Source organism: Petaurus breviceps, unplaced genomic scaffold (assembly GCF_028583685.1).
Source record: "Petaurus breviceps papuanus isolate PSGF00001 unplaced genomic scaffold, PetGlider_PUasm1.0 185, whole genome shotgun sequence".
NCBI classification, from domain to species: domain Eukaryota; kingdom Metazoa; phylum Chordata; class Mammalia; order Diprotodontia; family Petauridae; genus Petaurus; species Petaurus breviceps.
This window is the reverse complement of record NW_027185797.1, coordinates 7,360,139-7,378,899: the sequence shown is the minus strand read 5'-3', so window position 1 is coordinate 7,378,899 and position 18,761 is coordinate 7,360,139. Positions and strand designations below refer to the sequence as shown.

Sequence of the window (18,761 nt, the reverse complement as noted above, 5' to 3'; positions counted from 1 at the left end):
CTTGTAAGGTGGTACTAGGCAGCAGCAGCAGAAGCAGAGAATAGCTATTTTGGGATGAGGTAGGGGAGTCACCCCTCCTACTCCTGACTTCAGTATATTTGGTTTATGCCTCAGCATGGTTAATTTGATTCATCTCCAGAGTTGAACCATATCCACCCCCTTCCCATCCCCTTCCCCTACACACAGACAAGGCAATTTGTACAAACTCTCAAGATGCCGAGCCCCTGGGATGATTTCCATAGGACAATGTCGCTCACCCAAACCCACTTTCAAAGTCCACTTCATTGGCCATTGAGCAAAGGCTTTCTTTCCCTCTGGAGCAGTACCACCTTGGCCTAATAACTATACATCAAAGATTGGTGTTTCCAGATGGTGAATAAATTCTGAAAATCACTGGCATAGAGTTAAGAAAAAAGCAAGCCTTCCCACCCCCCTCTTCTTTTCTTTGTTAGTTAAATCTTTTTTCAATTATCGTGGGTTTTCCCCCCTTCTGTCTCTCCCTAGTCTATCATCTCTCACCTACCCCACTTACCATGGGGGACAAAAAGAAAACCAAAAACTTATGACAAAGATGCACAGTCAGGCAGAACAGATGCTTGCACTGACCGTGCTAAAAATGTGTGTCTCATTCTGCATAGTAGTCTATCCAGGGGCTGCACTTGAGGACCTAGAGGGCCATAGGTTCCTCTCTCTGATGGGAGGTAGATAGTATTCTCTATCATCAGTCCTCTTCAATCATGATTGATCATTGCATGGATCATAGCTCCCAAGCCTTTCAAAATTGGGTCATTTTCACAATGTTAATGTTGAAATTGTTCTCCTGATTCTGCTCACTTAACTCTGCACCAGTTCATACAAGTCTTCCAGGTTTCTCTGAGACCATTCCCTTCATCATTTCTCACAGCATAATTGTATTCCATCACATTCATATACTATAATTTGGTTATTCCCCCATTGGTGGGTCCCCCTGCTCTCCATTCTTTTTGCTAAATTCCAATTTGGAACATTAGGACAATATTAAGGATAATTTTCTAGCATTTTTTTCCACCACAGAATGATGCTTTTCTTGCTTTTAGAGTCTATATCCAAAATGACAGTATGCTTCCCAAGTCAATATTATATTGCCCTGTGGTTTTGATCACCTGGGTCTTATAATAACTTTCTTTTCTTCTTTGTTTCTGACTTGGGGTTTGCAGGTCCTGAGTTTGCTGATGTCGTGTTCCTGGTGGACAGCTCTGATCACCTGGGGAGTAAGTCCTTCCCCTTTGTGAGAACCTTCCTAAGCAAGATGATCAACAGTCTGCCCATTGAAGCCAACAAGTTCCAGATCGCCCTCGCCCAGTACAGCGACGATCTCCACCAGGAATTCCTGCTGAATACCTACAAGACCAAGAGCGCCATGTTGAACCACCTCACAAAGAACTTTGACTATATTGGTGGGTCCCTGAGAATAGGCAATGCTCTGGAGAAAGTCCGCAAGACCTACTTCTCAGGGTCAGCGACTGGAAGAGACAAGAAACAGTTTCCCCAGATTTTAGTGGTTTTGTCTTCAGCCAAATCTGAGGATGATGTGGTAGGACCTGCAGAAGCCTTGAAGAGAGACGGGGTGAAAATCATAGCACTAGGGATGCAGGATGCCTCGGAAGAAAACCTAAAAGCCATGGCCACTTCTCAGCTTCACTATAACCTTAGGTCAGTCAGAAATGTGGGTGTGTTTTCAGACAACATGACCAGGATCATTAAGGAGACAATAAAGTACAAGGAAACGATGCAAGATGTTGATGAAGTAGGTGAGTAAATTGACAAAAGTTATATGAGAAATTTCTAATTTCATTTGAAAGCTGCATAAATAAAATATATTAGGATCACATTTCTGTATTCCTTGGAGCATTGTGCATCCTAAAAATACAGTAGGTGCTCAATAAATGCTTGTTGGTTAATAAATCAACACTTCATAGGTCCATGATCTTATTATACAACCATTCCTTCCATCTGTGTAAATTGTAAACCATTCACCATTTTTTCTGTTGTGTATGACTGTCATCTAAATCCTTCATATACATCCTAAGATTCTTTCCATATTTACTAGATACTAGTACAGTACCCAATTCCTTTTCTGGTTCTGTATGTCTTTGGTCCACTTATATACATCATTGTTGATCAGCATATTTATGATGTTATGGGGTAGCTAGGTGGTACAGTGGACAGAGCTCTGGGCTTAGAGTCAGAAAGATCTGAGTTCAAATCTGACCTCAGACATTTACTAGCTGTGTGACCCTGGACAAGTCACTTGAGTTGAAACCTGGCCTCAGACATTTACTAGCTGTGTGACCCTGGACAAGTCATTTAACCCTGTTTGCCTCAGTTTCCTCATCTATAAAATAAGCTGGAGAAGGACATCTATAACACATCTGTAACAAAACCTTGTATGATCTTAATGTGTGAAAGATACCTTGTTGGAGGAGAAATTTTAAGGCCACATTTTGCTCCATCAAATAATATGCTTTTAAAAGAAACCTATAAACAATAGATACAAATGGATATTATATTTCATATCTCTCTCTGTTAACTGTGCCTGAGAAGATGTGGACCATGGTCAAAAATCATCCGCAAAAGCCTGCTTATTCTCATCTGTTGTTTTCATTGAGGACGCCTCACTGGGGGCATAGATTGTTCACAATAAGATTTTGTAGTGATGAGGAAGTTGGCAGATTGTGTAGTAGTTGATTTCTTCCTGACCATCTTTCTGGATAATAATAAAGTACATAATCTTTTCCATTCTTTGGAAATCTTCATCTCTTTGAAATAGGTTGAAGAGTAAACCACTGGTTCCTTTAGATTGCGTTGCTTCCCAGCACCTGTGTATGTGTGGTCAGGGCAGCCTCAGCTGTGCTTCCTAATTTGGATTCCTTATCATTACCAGTAACCCACCGAGATGGTGGAATCCAAATGAAGTGGCTCCACATTTGTTGCTAATAAGAATAAAATCACCATAGACCACTTAAAGAGTCTGTTCCCCTTCACATGTATTTGTTAACTTGCTTCCAGTATCACCTGCAGATTTCTTCTTTTTCATTTCTTCCTCCTCTTCTTTTCACTGCCTTGTGAGGTGATGCTGATGGTCACTTTTCTGTAATTGTTGTTGGGAAGTTTTGCAAGTGAGTTTATGTTTTGAGGTATTGTGCCCCTGCCTGTCAGGTTCTTGTCTCCGCTTGGCAAGGAGAGTAAATATTAGTTCCTGAGGCAGTTGCTGGGATTTCTCTATCCCTTGTTGTGAGAGCTGTTTTTAATAAGTTAAATTTCTCTAATATTTGGTGAACTAGCAAAGAAGGAAAGAAACACATTTATGTTACACCTACTATGTGCCAGGCACTTGTGCTAAGTGCTTTACGAAGTTTATCTTGTTTGATCCTCGCAACAACCCTGAGAAGTAGGGGTTATTATTATCCCGATTTTAGAGGGTAAGGGACTTGCCCCGGATCACCCAGCTTTCAAGCATGTGAGGTTAAATTTGATTCGGGTCTTTCTGACTCCAGGTCCAGCTTTCTGTGCACTATAGCACCACCTAGCAGACTCTCTGAAGACAAGTATCTTTATTGTTAATTCATTTGCTGCTGCTGTTTGTCCTTCATTCTCAAAGAGGACCATGACATCTGGGAGGTAATGCCATGACATGCAAGTGAATTGGATTTAGGTGAGGAGGGCTGTGCAGAGTCACCAGCATCACTTTCTCCTCCAGAGCTATCTGGGTCCAGGGGCCAGATACACACCAGGATGATAGGAGATGACCCTGAATGCAGTAGGAGCCCTTGGCCTTTTTAAGCTACTAACATACCGCTACTAGGTCTGTTTCCAAAGATGATTAGGGAAAAAGGAAAAAAAAAACTTGCATGTTCTAAAATATTGATAGCAATCTCTTTGTGGTGGCAAAGAACTGGGAATTTGGGGGATGCCCATCAGTTGGGGAATGGCTGAGCAAGCTGTGATATATGATTGTGATGGAATACTCCTGTGCTGTGAGAAATGATGAGCTCGATGATCTTAGAAAAACATGGACAGACTTTCACGAAACCATGAAGAGTAAAATGAGCAGAACCAAAACAGTGTTGTATCTGAGAACAGTAATATTGTTTTAAGAACAGCTTTGAGCAGATAAGTCATTTTTGTCTCTTCAGTCTCCTTGCCAAGCACAGATAACATGGTAGCAAAGGGAAATGCCAGTTTAGAGTCTAAATGCATTTGCAATACCTTTTGACAGAAGGGACCATTATCTGACAGAATTACATTTTGCATCGCAGCTGCTGTAATTGCATTATTTTGCTTTTTAATTTTAATCCTTCCTTCTGCAGCAGAATTAGTACTGGATTTAGAGTTAGTATTGGGTTCCAATCCTGCCTTTTCATTTTACTATGTGGCTTTTGGCAGGTCTTTTAACTTTGAGCTTGAGATTCTTCATTTGTAAAATGAGGGAGATGGACAAGATGACCTTTGAATTTCCTTCCAGGTCCAATCTATGATCTTATGGAAAAAATAACTCCAGTTGTTTGGTTTTTTTATCTTGCTGTAACCAACCAATAATCTGACTGCACACAGCTAGCTAGCATACTAATTTAGAACCAACTTCTACATTGGTAATTAGTACTTTTATGGGCATAGGTGTTGGAGGGATGGACTTGGAATCAGGAAGACCTGAGTTCAGTTCTTGCCTCAGATACATTTAGTAGCCATGTGACCCTGGGCAAGTCATATATAGTTGATAAACCTTTGTTGTTCTTTTCTGTTAAATGGGGATTAGCTGCAATGATGATAGCTGGTGTTTCTATCACACTTTAAGGTTTCTGAGGACTTTGCATTCATTCTCTCTTTTTGACCCCAGAACAATTCTGTGAGATCAACAATACATCCGGAATGTGTGATTTGTATCTAGAGAACTGATGCTATTTGCAACTCATCTATTATTTATAATTTCAGAGAGTTGCATAAGACAAACAAAAGTTAGATGACTCACCCAAGGGCACACAGCTAGTAAGTGTCAGAGGCAGGATTTGAACTTGGTTCTTTTGGACTCCAGATACCAGATGAACTTTACTAATGTTTTATCTTCCACAATGTCTTTCAAGTAACTGAATGTTGCCTTCACCAAAGTAAACAAGCAGGTTGTATTAACCTTTGGATTCTTCTTTTGTCCTTACAGTATGTGAAAGGGATTCCATGGCCGACATCGTTTTCCTATTGGATGAGTCCTTGGAGGTTAGAAGACATTTGGAAGACCTTCAGAGGTTCCTAGAGAACATCACAGCTTCTATGGATATGAGGGAAGGTTGTACTAGGATAGGCATGTTGAGGTTCAGTGACAAGGCAGAGGTGGTGACTCCTCTGGAAGCCCATATGAGCCAGGCTGAGATTATACAAGCCATTGGGAGTCTTTCTCTAAGGGATGGGAAGGCATATATTGGGGAAGCCTTGAAGAAGGCCAGAGAAGAAGTCTTTAGCCGCAGCAGGAAGGCCCAGGGCGTGCGACAGATAGCTGTCCTGATCACTCACAGGTCATCAGAAGACGAGGTGAATGAAGCTGCCGAGGACCTTCTACTGCAGGATGTCTCTGTCTTTGCCATAGGCATTGAAGGCTACAACATCACCCAGTTGGAACAAATAGTATCTTACCCTGCAGATCATTATATTTCTATCCAGAAAAGCTACACAGACCTGGAACCTTACAGCATCACTTTTCTAAACAAACTCCAGTATGAAATACAGTACAGGATGTCTGTCCAACACGAACAAACAGAACGTTACAGGACAGGTATGTCTTCAGTTCCACCTGTTCAATTTTATTCTGCCTTCTTTCTTTTTTTTTTTTAATTTTTTAAAGCAATTGGGGTTAAGTAACTTGCTCAAGGTTACACGGCCAGTTCTTTCTGGGTGTGGTGCTGAGTGTCTGAGCCCAGATTTGATCCCCAGGTCATCCTGACACTGGAGCCGATTCTCTTACTCACTGAGCCACCTGGCTGCCCCTAAGAAATTGGGGTTAAGTAACTTGCTCAAAGTTACACGGCCAGGTGTTTCTGGGTGGGTGCTAAGTGTCTGAGTCCGGGATTCGATCTCCAGGTCATCCCAACACTGGAGCCGGTGCTCTTACTCGCTGTGCTACCTGGCCGCCCCTATTCTGCCTTATTTCTTATTCTAGTTGCCCTAGGTGAAAATGTAGAGGTATCTAGCTTTGGTGAGTTGTTATTAAAACAGCTCTTTCACAAAGGTACTGTAACTTCCTGCCCACAATGGACAATGGTCAAAGAATACATGGTGTTCCAACAGTCTTAATAGTTTTAGGCTATTAAAGCTCTATTTAATTTGTAGCTTTAATTTGCCCCTCTCTGTTTTTTTTCCCTCTCCACCATCAAGTGATTTTTTTAAATTGTCTATTCATACAGGGTATCCGAAAAGTCTTCATGCACCTTTAAACTTAGAGACATGCAAATTAAAGCAACTTGGGGACACCATCTCCCATAAAATTAGCAGAGATTATAAATAGAAGGAAACAATGTTGGCAAAGTTGTTGAGGGACAGAGACACTCATTCATTGCTAGTAGAATTGCACATTTATAATTTATAATAAAAATACTTTAGTCAATATTATAATATAAATTATAATTTCTAATTTAATAATAATGATTTAATGTAGTAATTTGTAATATTTTTTACAATTACCATGTTTTAATTTTTTTGCATTTGCTTTTAAAATTTTGAGTTCCTAATTCTCTTACTCTAATATTTCTCCTACCCACTGAGAAGGCAAGCATTATGATACCCATTTGTATGATCTTTTTGAAAAGCAATCTGTTCTTTGTTATAAAAGATGACTCTTTGTAAGAGAAGAGCAGAAAGAGAAAGGAGAAGGGGGGAAATCTAGATGATAGAAAAACAAATAATAACAATAAAAATTCATTGAAGAAAAAAGAAAAGCAGTTTAACAGTATGCAGCAAAAGTCAGGGAAAAATCATCATATCCCTTGATGGAAGATTTTATTTCTGGGAATAAATCCTGAAAGTATTATCAGTAACATTTGAAAAGAGATATCCATTCAGAGATGTTCATAGAAACATTTATTAGCAACTGAAAAAAAAACACCCCAAACCCAAACTAGAAGCAATCTTCTAAAAACAGGGGAATTCTTAAATAAATTGTGGCACATTAATAGACAGGGACTGGATCTGTGATTTCACTATCATAATGAACTGTTAGATTAGAAAATTCCTTCTATCAACACAGGCCCACCTTTTCTACAATTTATAGTTTTATAAAGTATACAAAAATGTAATTGCAAAGGGTTCTTAACCTGGAAAGGATCTATGAACTTTAAAAAAATTGATAATCATATTTAAACACATTTCCTTTGAAAACCTATGTATTTTATGCATTTAAGAGCATTATTCTGGGACGGGATCAATAGATTTTACCTAAATGCCAAATAAGCACAAAAGTACCCAAAAAGTAAAGAATTGTTTTATGCATTGAATTAAATCGATTTCATTATAATTTATTAATAAACAAGTATAATTGGTGCCCCACAACATACCAATGTTTAGCATGGACCTTGCCTGGCCAGGAAGAGTGTTTAAAATAAAGCAAGATATTGAGGACCATCTGAAGCAACTGGGTGGGATTTTTCTGATCCTTCTGTTTGCATTGTCTTCTCATATGCCCTCTGAAAACCAACTGACCACACCCTTTAGATGAATTTTTTGACAGTCATGTAGATTGTTCATTTAAATGTTTTATGTTGCAAACTTTCAAAGGATAAATCCTTTTCTATACACTGACTATAGTTGAATAAGTAGGAATTTCTACAGTCATAAATTAAGAAAAAAAATATTAGGCAATAAAATTATTTGGAAACAACTAATTTGTCACCAGCATTTTTCCTTTAACTGGACATGGCCTCTGCTAGGTTCCTTTTCATTCCATTTTTATTTTCTAAAATGAATAACAACTTCAAAAATTAGTCTCATATTTATTTTAAATATATCTTACACATACTTATTTGTGTATATGTTGTACCTCCAGACCAAATATAAACCCCTTGAGGGCAGAGACTAATTAATTTTGCATTTGAGTCCCTGGCACTTTACACAGCACCTGGCACCAAAGCAGATACTTAATAAATGCTTAATTGATTGCTTTTTAAAAACTTGATTTTCTTTGTGGACACCTGACACTGGGTACCTGTAAGTATCACTTAAATACAATCGTAGTCCTTTTTTTTTTTTTTAGAGTGGATAGAAGGCTTCCAAGATTCAAATTGTCCCCTTTTCAATGTCTGTGATATCATGCCAAAGATCCAAAAAGATGGCTAAAGATGGCTTTTCTTTAAGATTTCCAAAGTCTTAATTTTTTTCCCCAGATGTTCCTTCTCAGTGCACCAGTATTAACAGTGCATAAACTTTTTATTATTTCCTTGCAGGCTGCATTGAAACAGAAAAGGCTGATATCTATTTTCTCATTGATGGCTCAGGAAGCATTAAAAAATACTTCCAAGAAATCAAGAATTTCATGATTGAGGTGACACAGATGTTTATTGTTGCCCCAGATAAGGTCCGGTTTGGGGCAGTACAGTATTCGACCAAAAGTCAAGAGGAGTTTGGCATTGGTGTATACTCTAACAAGGTGAATTTAGGCAAAGCCATTCTCAATATCCGACAGATGGGACACAAAACATATACAGGCGCAGCCCTGGATTTCATGCTCCAAATGATACAGGACTCCAAGAAGAAGCAGTCCAGCAATATCCCCTGTCATCTCCTTGTCCTAACAGATGGGAAATCCAATGATAAAGTTGCAGAACCAGCCAAGAGACTGAGGGAGGAAAATGTCATCATTCATGCAATTGGCGTCAAAGGAGCTAACATAAGTGAGCTCAAAGACATTGCAGGGTCAAGTGACAGAGTTAAATTTGTATATAATTTTGACTCTTTAAAAAGCATAAAAGATGAAGTTGTTCGGAGCATCTGCCGTGAAAAAGGTAAGAGAAATCACTTCATCCCATACATTTCTTCACAAATGACTTCCAGATGACAGATGATCGAATTATGAGACAGGCATGGTGGCCACATGGCAAATTCAGGCTTGATGTCAAGAAAGGCTTCCTAATGATCAGAATGATCCGTGAGTGGAAGTAGAGTGGGCTGCCTAGGAAGATAGCGACCTCTTCCTTCTTAGAGGTCTTCAAGCAATGGTTGGTGGACTACTTTTTGGGAATGTTATAGAGAGAATTCTTGTTTAGGCACAGGTTGGATAAGACCTCCTTTGGGTTTCCTCCCAATTCCAAGATTCTGTGATTCTTTGAACTTCCAAGCTAGGTTTATGAATTCTCCTTGGAAAACTCAAGAAAAAAATGTTACAGGATGACGATATAGAATAATATTTTTCTATTACATCAAATACTACTTGGGACTAAATGACTAGTTTTGGATGCAGTACATACTCTTTCAGGCCGTAGGATACTTTCTTTTTTCCCTCATACCCCCCCCCTCGAATACTTTTTTTGAAATTCAACTTAATTTTTTTTTGTTACATTTGAAGTTCCAAACTGTCTGTCTCCTTCTCTTCCCAGCCTACACTAGCGAAGGCCACCATTTAACATACATACACACATATAAATGTATGTATATGCATATGTGTATATGTATATATGTAAAACCATACCATGCATACTTATCAGTTCTTTCTCTGGAGGTAGATAGCATCTTCCTTCATAGTTCTTTTGTAATTGATTTGAATATTTATAATATTCATAAAAACTTAGTTGTTCAGTTATTCTTCAAACAGTATTGCTGTTACTGTATGCAATGTTCTCTTGGTTCTGCTCATTTCATTCTTTATTATTTCCTGCAAATCTTTCCATGTTTTTCTAAAATCAACCAGTCCATCATTTCTTATGGCACAATAATATTCCACCACAATCATATACCACAACTTATTTAGCCATTCCCCAACTGAAGGACATCCCCTCAATTTTCAGTTCTTTGCCACCACAAAGAGAGCTGCCATAAATATTTTAGAACATATAGAACATATTGCTGGGCCAAAGAGTATACACAGTTTTGTAACTCTTTGGGCATAATTCCATATTGCTCTCCAAAATGGTTGGATTAGTTCACAGTTCCACCAACAGTGTATTAGTGCCCCAGTTTTTCCACATCCTCTCAAACATTTGTCATTTCCCCTTTTATCATTTTGGTCAATTTGATAGGTATGAGGTGATATCTCAAAGTTATTTTAATTTGCACTTCTAATGATTTAGCGTTTTTTTCATATGACCATGCATAGCTTTGATTTCTTTATCCAAAAATTGCCTGTTCATATCCTTTGACCTGAGGAATACTTTTCATTGAGGCAGTGTATTAGGGAGTATGACCTGAAGGAAAGAATGCACCATCCAATTTGAATTGATTTTTATAGCATGACTTAATGTTTTTAATGATATTTGTCTTTGCTGTCTTTTTAGTTTGAAAACAGTCACCTGGATTAACACCAATCTTTTTTAATGCCCTTCAGACTGTGAAGACAAAAAAGCAGACATCATATTTCTGGTGGATAGTTCGGGGAGCATAGGACCTGCTACCTTCAGTCAAATAAAAGCATTTATGAAAAACCTGGTGGACATGTCTCCTATCGGCATCAACCAAGGACATGTTGGTGTTATTCAGTTCAGCAATTTTACCAAGAAAGAATTTGGGCTCGATGAATATATGACCAAAAGTGACATATTTGATGCAATTGACAGAATGAATCCTATTGGAAGTAAAACCTATACAGGAAAAGCACTGAGATTTGTGTCTGATTACTTTGAACCCTTGAAGGGAGGACGATCTGGCGTCAAGAAGTTTCTCATCCTTGTCACTGATGGGAAGGCAAATGACAATATTCAACAACCAGCTTTAGATCTTCGGAATAAAGGAGTCACTATCCTCTTGGTCGCGATCTTCCACTCAAAATCACCTCAGCTAGAGGAAATCACCGGGGATGCAAACTTGGTTTATTATGTTGAGAGATTTGATAACCAAAAGCTACTTGAAGATAAGCTGGTTTTTGATATTTGCACTCTTGATGGCAAGTGGTCCCCATTTTCACTAAAATGACTTGAATGTAGTCTTTTAGAACATGGGATGTTAATACTTCTTAAATGATTTTTGGAATAATAATAAAAATCACAATCATGATAATAATAAGCTAGAATTCATAATTCTGTACCAGTCCTAGGACATAAAGCTGCCTTTGGAAAAATACTATTTTTTTTCATTCTATATGTTTTTAACCAAGGCTCTGGTAGCCATGTGTATTAGGAATTAAGAATTTGGCTAAGTAATATCATAAAGGGCAGCTAGGTAGCACAGTGGATAGAGTGCCAGGCATAAAGTCATGAAGTCTCATCTTCCTGAGTTCATATTCAGCCTCAGACACTTATTAGCCATGAGACCCTGGGCAAATCACTTAACCCTGTTTACCTCAGTTTCCTCATCTGTAAAATGAGATGGAGAAGGAAATAGCAAACCACTCCAATATCCATGCCAATAAAATCCTAAATGGGGTCACAAAGTCAGACATGACTGAAAAATGACTAAAAAAAATTTATGGGCAGCTAAGTGGGACAGTGACTACAGCCCTGGGCTTGGAATCAGAAAGACTTATCTTAATGAGTTCAAATCCTACCTCAATCATTTACTAGTTGTGTGACCCTGGGTAAGTCACTTAACCCTGTTTGCCTCAGTTCCTCATCTGTAAAATGATCTGGAGAAGGAAATGGCAAACCACTCCAGTATCTTTGCCAAGAAAACCCCAAATGCCAACATGAAGAGTCAAACGTGACTGAAAAAAGACTGAAGAACAACAACAAAATTTCATAAAGTCTTGGGGGAAAACATACTGACCTAAAATCTGGCTTTGATGTTTCCCAACATGTTTCTAAGAGTTAGTGACAAGTCTTAGAAGAGACATGTAATGATGTAGTGCTGAAATATATAGGCATGTTTAGAGAGATCCATGAATAGTGTGGTGTTGGAGATGGAAACATAGTCTCTATCTTCACCTTTAAATTCTGTTCCTTTTCTACCTTTGCATTCTCCTGTAGATGACCTGAACACAGATCTCCCTTTCTAGTTTTAAAGATTATATATTTGTCCTCCAGTTGAGTCCACAGAAGAGAATAAGCTATAGTTTCTTTTTTATCAGTGAATTTCACTTTTATTTCCAGAAAAATGTTGGATTATGAAATTATGAATAACCAATATTACAGTATTAATTCTTGACAATTAACTACATCAAATTATTAAAGGGGATGCTTTATGTGCATTTTGAAAGGAAAACAGCCCAGGTAGCAGTATTATTACTTCATCCAGACTAACTTCATTTTTGTTTTTGGTCAGAGTTATTAGGCTAGCAGGTTCAGGAGAATTCTGTGGTGAGAGTTTACCTAGGTTTCAGCAAAGCATCTGAACAAATTTCTCCTATTATGCTTGTGGGAAAGGATAGTGAGATGACATAAGCTATAGTTTCAAGCCATTTTGTGTCTTTTTTATTCAAAAAACAGCAAATAGTTATTTATAAAACACATCATGTCAAGCTCACTGACAGGTAATGCTAAAGAGAACAATCGAGGAACACATCAGTCAACACACAGATTAAAGGCATTTTGTGGGTTTTAACTTACCCCACGAGGCTTATCCAGTTTGGAGAGAGAGGGAGAATCCAGTGATGTATCTTGGGTGCCACAGATTAAAGAACTGAGCCAATAGTTCTGTAAATCCAACATTTCAGACACAAGGCAAGTTTAAACATGTGGCCATGTCTTCTCTTCTCAGATATGTGTATCTTTTTCTGGGTGTGAATGAGTGAAATATCTTATTTCAAATGCTGCCCTTCAGTTAGTAATAATTAAACTTTCCTCAAATATCAGTTTGGAAACAGCACAGTATAGAGACTAGACAACTGAAGGAGATGTCCAGAGGAAGGCAAAGGAAAGGAATCCATATGGTATATGGAAGGAACCTGGGGCTGGAGAAAGATCCAGAGTGGGCATGGCAGCTGTCTTCAAAAACTCAAAAGGTCCATCTGTGGAAGTAGTTTTTTTAATTTGACCCCAGGATACAGAAGTAGGAGAAGAAGGTCACAAAAAATACTTTGAAGTTCTATCTCAGGAAAATCTTGCCAATGAGTAGCATTGCCCAGAAGAAGAATTAGCTGCCTTGGGAGGTCGTGGGTTCTCTTTCCCTGGACATCTTTGAGCAATAGCTAAGTGATTACTTGTAAAGTGCTGCATGGTGGGAGTCTTTTGTTCTAGTATGGGTTGGGCTGAGTGGCAGATGAGGTTTCTTCCAATTCTGGGATTATCTCTTTAGTGCCTGCTGTGTGCAGCCTTCCATGAGAATTGTTTCTTCCCAACAGATGCTGTGGGATGTTGATTGCCTGGCCTTTATTATGAAACCTTTCTCCTTCTTGCAGAGTGCAAACAGATTCAAAAGCTAGACATAGTATTTGTTCTGGATGATTCCTCAAGCATCAACCATTATCAGCATGAGAGCATGATAAATTTTACGATGCACTTGGTGAACAAGGCAGATGTTGGCAGAGACCGTGTTCAATTCGGAGCCCTCAAGTATTCAGATGATCCTGAAATCCTCTTCCACCTTAATACCTACCCAACCAAGGAAGGTGTCCTTAAGGGACTTAAATATTCAAGAGGAGGAAGAAACACATACACAGCCAAGGCGCTGATGAAATCTCATGAGCTGTTTGCTGAGAAGCGTGGCAGTCGAATCAACAGCGGTGTAAAGCAAATGCTCATTGTGATTACTGATGGGGAATCTCATGATAGGGAAGATCTTCAGGCCACAGCCAAGACACTGAGAGATAAGAACATCATCATCTATGGAGTGGGTGTAGCTGATGCTTCCGAGGAAGAACTCTTTGACATAACAGGCTCAAAAGACAATTATTTCATGGTAGACAATTTTGAAAAACTGGAAGAAATTTACCTCCCCATTGAGAAAAAAGCTTGTGACAATTCACTTGATGGTAAGTTGCTGCTTTGAAAGGTCACATACTAGATCTGCCTAACGCTAATGTGAAGAAGTGACATTAAGGCTGCCACGCACTAGCCTCTTTGGGCCTCAGTTTCCTCATCAGTAAAGTAAGGGGGATGGAATATCAGACCTCTAGGGTTCCTTCTTTCTCTAAATCCATGCTTCTGCTATCCTTCCAGTTCTTAATCCTCTGAATCTACGAATGAAGAATGATTTTCAGTCTGCACGTGGGTCTCAGAGGTTCCCATTATTTTGTAGAGTTTCTATTGGCCTCCCTCTCTGTCCTTAGCTTGTTACATTTCCATTCATGATGTTCTGTTGATCCAGTTGATTTGTGGTATCCTTGGTCAGTTTGAGACCCAGCTCCAGTGACAAGGTTTGTAGCTGGTGACAGATCAGCTTTTCATTCCAACAAGCTATAATCCCCCATGATGGCACGGACTATTTCATTTTTGACTTGCCATCTCTAGTGCCTTCTTTGGTGTATTACATATAGTTGGTACTTATTGTCTTTTTAAAAGCTGAATTGATTGAAATTTAATTCACCTTTAAGCATTTGGGCTCTTGATGCATCTCAAGTGGATGCCTTTAGTGTGCTCTCAGACTTTAGTAACCAGACCCACTGGATTACCACCATAGTAGAAAGGGCACTAAATTTGGCTTCAAAAGGACCTATGTTCAAATCTTGGCTCTTCTTCTTACTATGCGTGTGACTTTAATCAAGTCACCTCTCTTCTCTCAGCCTCAGTTTCCCCATCTGTAAAATGAGGATCTCTAAGAATTCTTCCAGTTCTACACCTCCTAATCCATTCACTTAGGAGAGCTTCACATCAAACGCTTTCCTGTTTCTCTTTGGGTAACTCAACATCAGCAAATCCACACGGGAACTTTGGATTTCTCTCCTATTGTTATGGCCACATTTCATACTAAAAATTACTCTGGTGACCATTACCATATGAACAGCCACTTCAGAGAGTAAAAATAATAGTTTTTAGGTTTGTAAAGTGCTTGACAAGTGCCATCTCCTTTGGTCCTCACAACCACTGGGCAAGGGCATTATTCCTGTTTTATGAATAAGGAAGCTGAGGCTCAAAAGGGTTCAATAAGCTGGTAAGTTTCTGGGAAGGGCTTCTAGCAATCATATCCCTTTGTCACAACTTATTTCCCTTCACTTGGTGATCATCCCTGGCCTTCCATATTAGTCATTTTAAAATGGAAGGAGTCAGGTGGCACCATAGTGAACAGACCTCTGGGCCTGAGTCACAAAGATCTGAGATCAACTCTGGCCTCAGACACTTATTGGTTGTTTGACCCTGGGCAAGTCACTTAACCACTGTCTGCCTCAGTTTCCTCATCTGTAAAATAGGGATGATACTGATAGCATCTACCTACCAGGATTTTTGTGACTATCAAATGAGTTATTTGTAAAGTGATTGGCATATGTTAAAGCTATAAAAATGCTATCTATTATTATTATATTCATAATTCTTTCCCCTTTCCCCTCATTCTCTGTGCACCAAGTTTTTTTTTTCTTCTCTCACTCTCACACAACTTTGCTCCTTGGTGGGTCCATCTGTGGAATATTTGAGACAAGAGTTTAGGAAAGGTACTACCCCCTCTCTCTCTCCCCCTTGACTCTTTCCCTCCCCTACCATCTCTCCTCCTCTGTCAATATATACATATATAATATGGAATATTGTTTCCTTCTTTTTTCAGTTTGTGACATGAAAAAAGCAGATGTGTTTTTCCTTTGTGATGGCTCTGACTTGGTAACTGAGCTGGAGTTTGGCAAAATGGTTTATTTTTTGGCAGACATCATTGACAGTCTTGATGTTTCATTTGAAAACACTCATGTTGGGATGTCCCAGTTAGGTACCCTTCACCAGGAAATAATCCAATTGCATGAAACCTTGGATAAAAATGAGCGGAAAGCTAAAATTTTGGCTACTTTAAAGCGCAATGGAAGTCCTCAGCTAGAAGATGCACTTCGCCACATGAAGGACATTTTTGTTTCTGGGAGCAGGATCATGGCTGGGGTCCCTCAGACACTGTTTATTGTTCTGTCTGGGAAGCCAAAGGGAAGCATGACCATGGTGACTAAGGCTGCAGAAAAACTGAGAGGGCTTGGCGTGTGTATCATGGCACTGGGCATTGGGCAAGTTCGAAATGATGAGTTTCTCCATATCACCCACAACCCTGAGAAGATTATCACAGTGTCTGACTTTGATAACTTGAAGAAAGTAGATGTGAAAAAAAGGGTCATCCGGGAAATCTGTCGCAACTGTCAGCAAAAGAGTAAGTGTCCCCCTTTCCCACTTCCTTATCGGACGTCTTGCCAGCTTCCAGTTTCCTGGCAGCGTTCCATGGCATCCCTCTTCCCCACTCCTTAGAAAACCTGTCACCAGCAGGTTATGCTCAGGAAGAGCTCAAATCTATAGTAGAGGCACTGAACTGTGCTCTGTGGTTCACCATCTGGATGTCACCAATCAGTCCTTTTGTACCACTGTCCTGGCACAAAGTTGGGGGAGGGAGGGGAAGACCAGTTTTCTATTTCATGTACTGACACACATTGATCCTTATATCCAGAGGCAGGTAGGTGGCATAGTGGATGGAGACTTGGACCTAGAATTAGGAAGACGAGTTCAAATGCTATTATTTTTGTAAATTTAGAATATTGCGGCAGTCCCAAATGTCTTAGACACTTTTATAAAAAGAAATCCATAATTCTATAGAATTTACTAATTCTCCTCTTCTTTCCTAATCCTCACATCCTTCCTTGGGTCTGTACATTAATGGGTGATTATTTTCCCTCTTTATCTCCAGGTTGCTTTATGGATATTGTTGTGGGCTTTGATATCTCGACCCATGGGAGAGGGCAGACCTTGTTTGAGGGACAACCACACCTTGAATCTTACCTTCCAGACCTCCTAGAGTCTATTAATTCCCTAAGAGGTGTGAGCTGTGGGAGAAAGACCCAAGTTAGTGTGGCATTTAAGGTGAACACTGATACCAGTTTTGAACCCAGGTTCCAGATCTATGAAAAAACAATGATGGAAACCCTGAGACAGGTCACAGTCAGTGGACCATCTCACCTTCAGGTGGCTGACCTAGAGTCACTTTGGAGTATATTTAATCATTCTGAAAATCATGGAAAGGTAACTACTATTTTCTTGGTCCAAAATCTTGGTATTCTTTTCTCCCTCCCCTACTCCAATTAGTTTTTAGCTGCCAAACCTTTCCCTTCTCCTGCTTCATCTCTCTCTAGGTGATACTCATTTTTTCTGATGGTGTCCAGCATGGGAATGATGATCTCTGGAGGCTTGAAAAGAAATCAGATGAGCTTAGAGAACAAGGTAACTGACTGAAGAATATGGGATTTGTTCAATACCTTTGAACCTGCGCTCCAGGGCTGCTCTGGATCTTGGCATTTGTTGAAATAGTAGCAAATCAGACCTTTAAAGATGTCCCACAGGCTTCCTTTCCCCCTTCTTATGCAGCCCTTTTAGGGATGTGCTAGAACTCTTCATGAACGGAATTGCAAGGAGTAAGTAATTGGTTGCTGGTCCTGCCTTTGTAGCACAAGGGATGGTCTTATTTTGGCTTAAATCTTTGTATTTATTACAGAACCGTGCCCATTTCATGATATCCCAGGAACCACATCTCTAGAGGATTCAGTTCTGGCTTGAGGGTTTATTTATTAAAAATAACATTGGTTTGGCTTGACTTGGGTTACTATTTGGGCAGTAGTAGGAATATTCTATAGTCACGCAGTCCTAGTTCAGTCTGGAATTTCTGGGGTCACTGTGGGCTTGCCAAATGGGAATCTCTTCCTACCAGGTCTGGTCCCTCTGTGCAGGTCTTGAAAGAAGGAAAGTCCAGAAGTTTGTCATTAAATTAGGTTATTTGAAACTTCAGAACTCCACCCTTCCCCTAATCTGATGGTGAACAGCTTCCTTTCTTCATGAGTTCTTCAAGAGTTATATGATGGAAATATACTAGAAGCAGGAGTAAAGCAGGGGTGTCTCGTCTCCCTTATTCAATATTTGACATAGTTCTAGAAATGCTAGCAAATCAATAAGAAAAGAAAAGGGGGTAAAGATGGGCAAAAAGGAAAACCATCCCTATTTGATAATCATCTGATGGTTTGTTTAGAATACCCTAAGAAATCAGTGAAGAACCACTGAGAAGATTAATAGCTTTAGTCAAGTTTCATTCTATGAAATAAACCCATAAAAGTGAGTAGCCTTTTTATATGAGAATAACAAAATCCAAGAGGCAATAATAGTAAAGAAAATCTCATTCAAAATAAATTCAGAATGCATAAAATATCTTGGGATCAATCTACCAAAGCATACTCAACATAGATTCAATCACAAAATATTCTACAAAGAAATAAAAAACAACAACGTAAAAATAGCTGCAGGAAATTCAGTGCTCATGACTGGACTGGGCCAATATAATAAAAATGGCAATATAAACAAAGTGAATTCCCTGGCTTCCTTTAAGTTCCAACTAAATCCTTATCTTCTACAGAAAGCCTTTCCCAACCCTTCTTAATTCTAGTGCCCTCACTCCCTTAATTTCTATTTATTCTCTGTGTGTGTATGTCTATATATATATTTATCCTCTATCTATCTATCTATCTATCTATCTATCTATCTATCTATCTATCTATCTATCTA

The 18,761-nt window shown here is 39.1% G+C and overlaps 1 protein-coding gene across 1 annotated transcript in view; it reads left to right on the top strand.

Moving 5' to 3' along the window:
* The window catches only part of LOC138161642 (collagen alpha-5(VI) chain-like), an 89,719-nt gene that overhangs the window by 702 nt on the left and 70,256 nt on the right, over nt 1-18,761 (top strand). The window contains exons 2-9 of the mRNA XM_069088397.1: nt 1,197-1,790; nt 5,195-5,803; nt 8,463-9,020; nt 10,556-11,110; nt 13,499-14,071; nt 15,796-16,374; nt 16,903-17,234; nt 17,345-17,432. Coding sequence (XP_068944498.1) covers nt 1,197-1,790; nt 5,195-5,803; nt 8,463-9,020; nt 10,556-11,110; nt 13,499-14,071; nt 15,796-16,374; nt 16,903-17,234; nt 17,345-17,432 — 3,888 coding nt within the window. The remainder of the gene's footprint in view (nt 1-1,196; nt 1,791-5,194; nt 5,804-8,462; nt 9,021-10,555; nt 11,111-13,498; nt 14,072-15,795; nt 16,375-16,902; nt 17,235-17,344; nt 17,433-18,761) is intronic.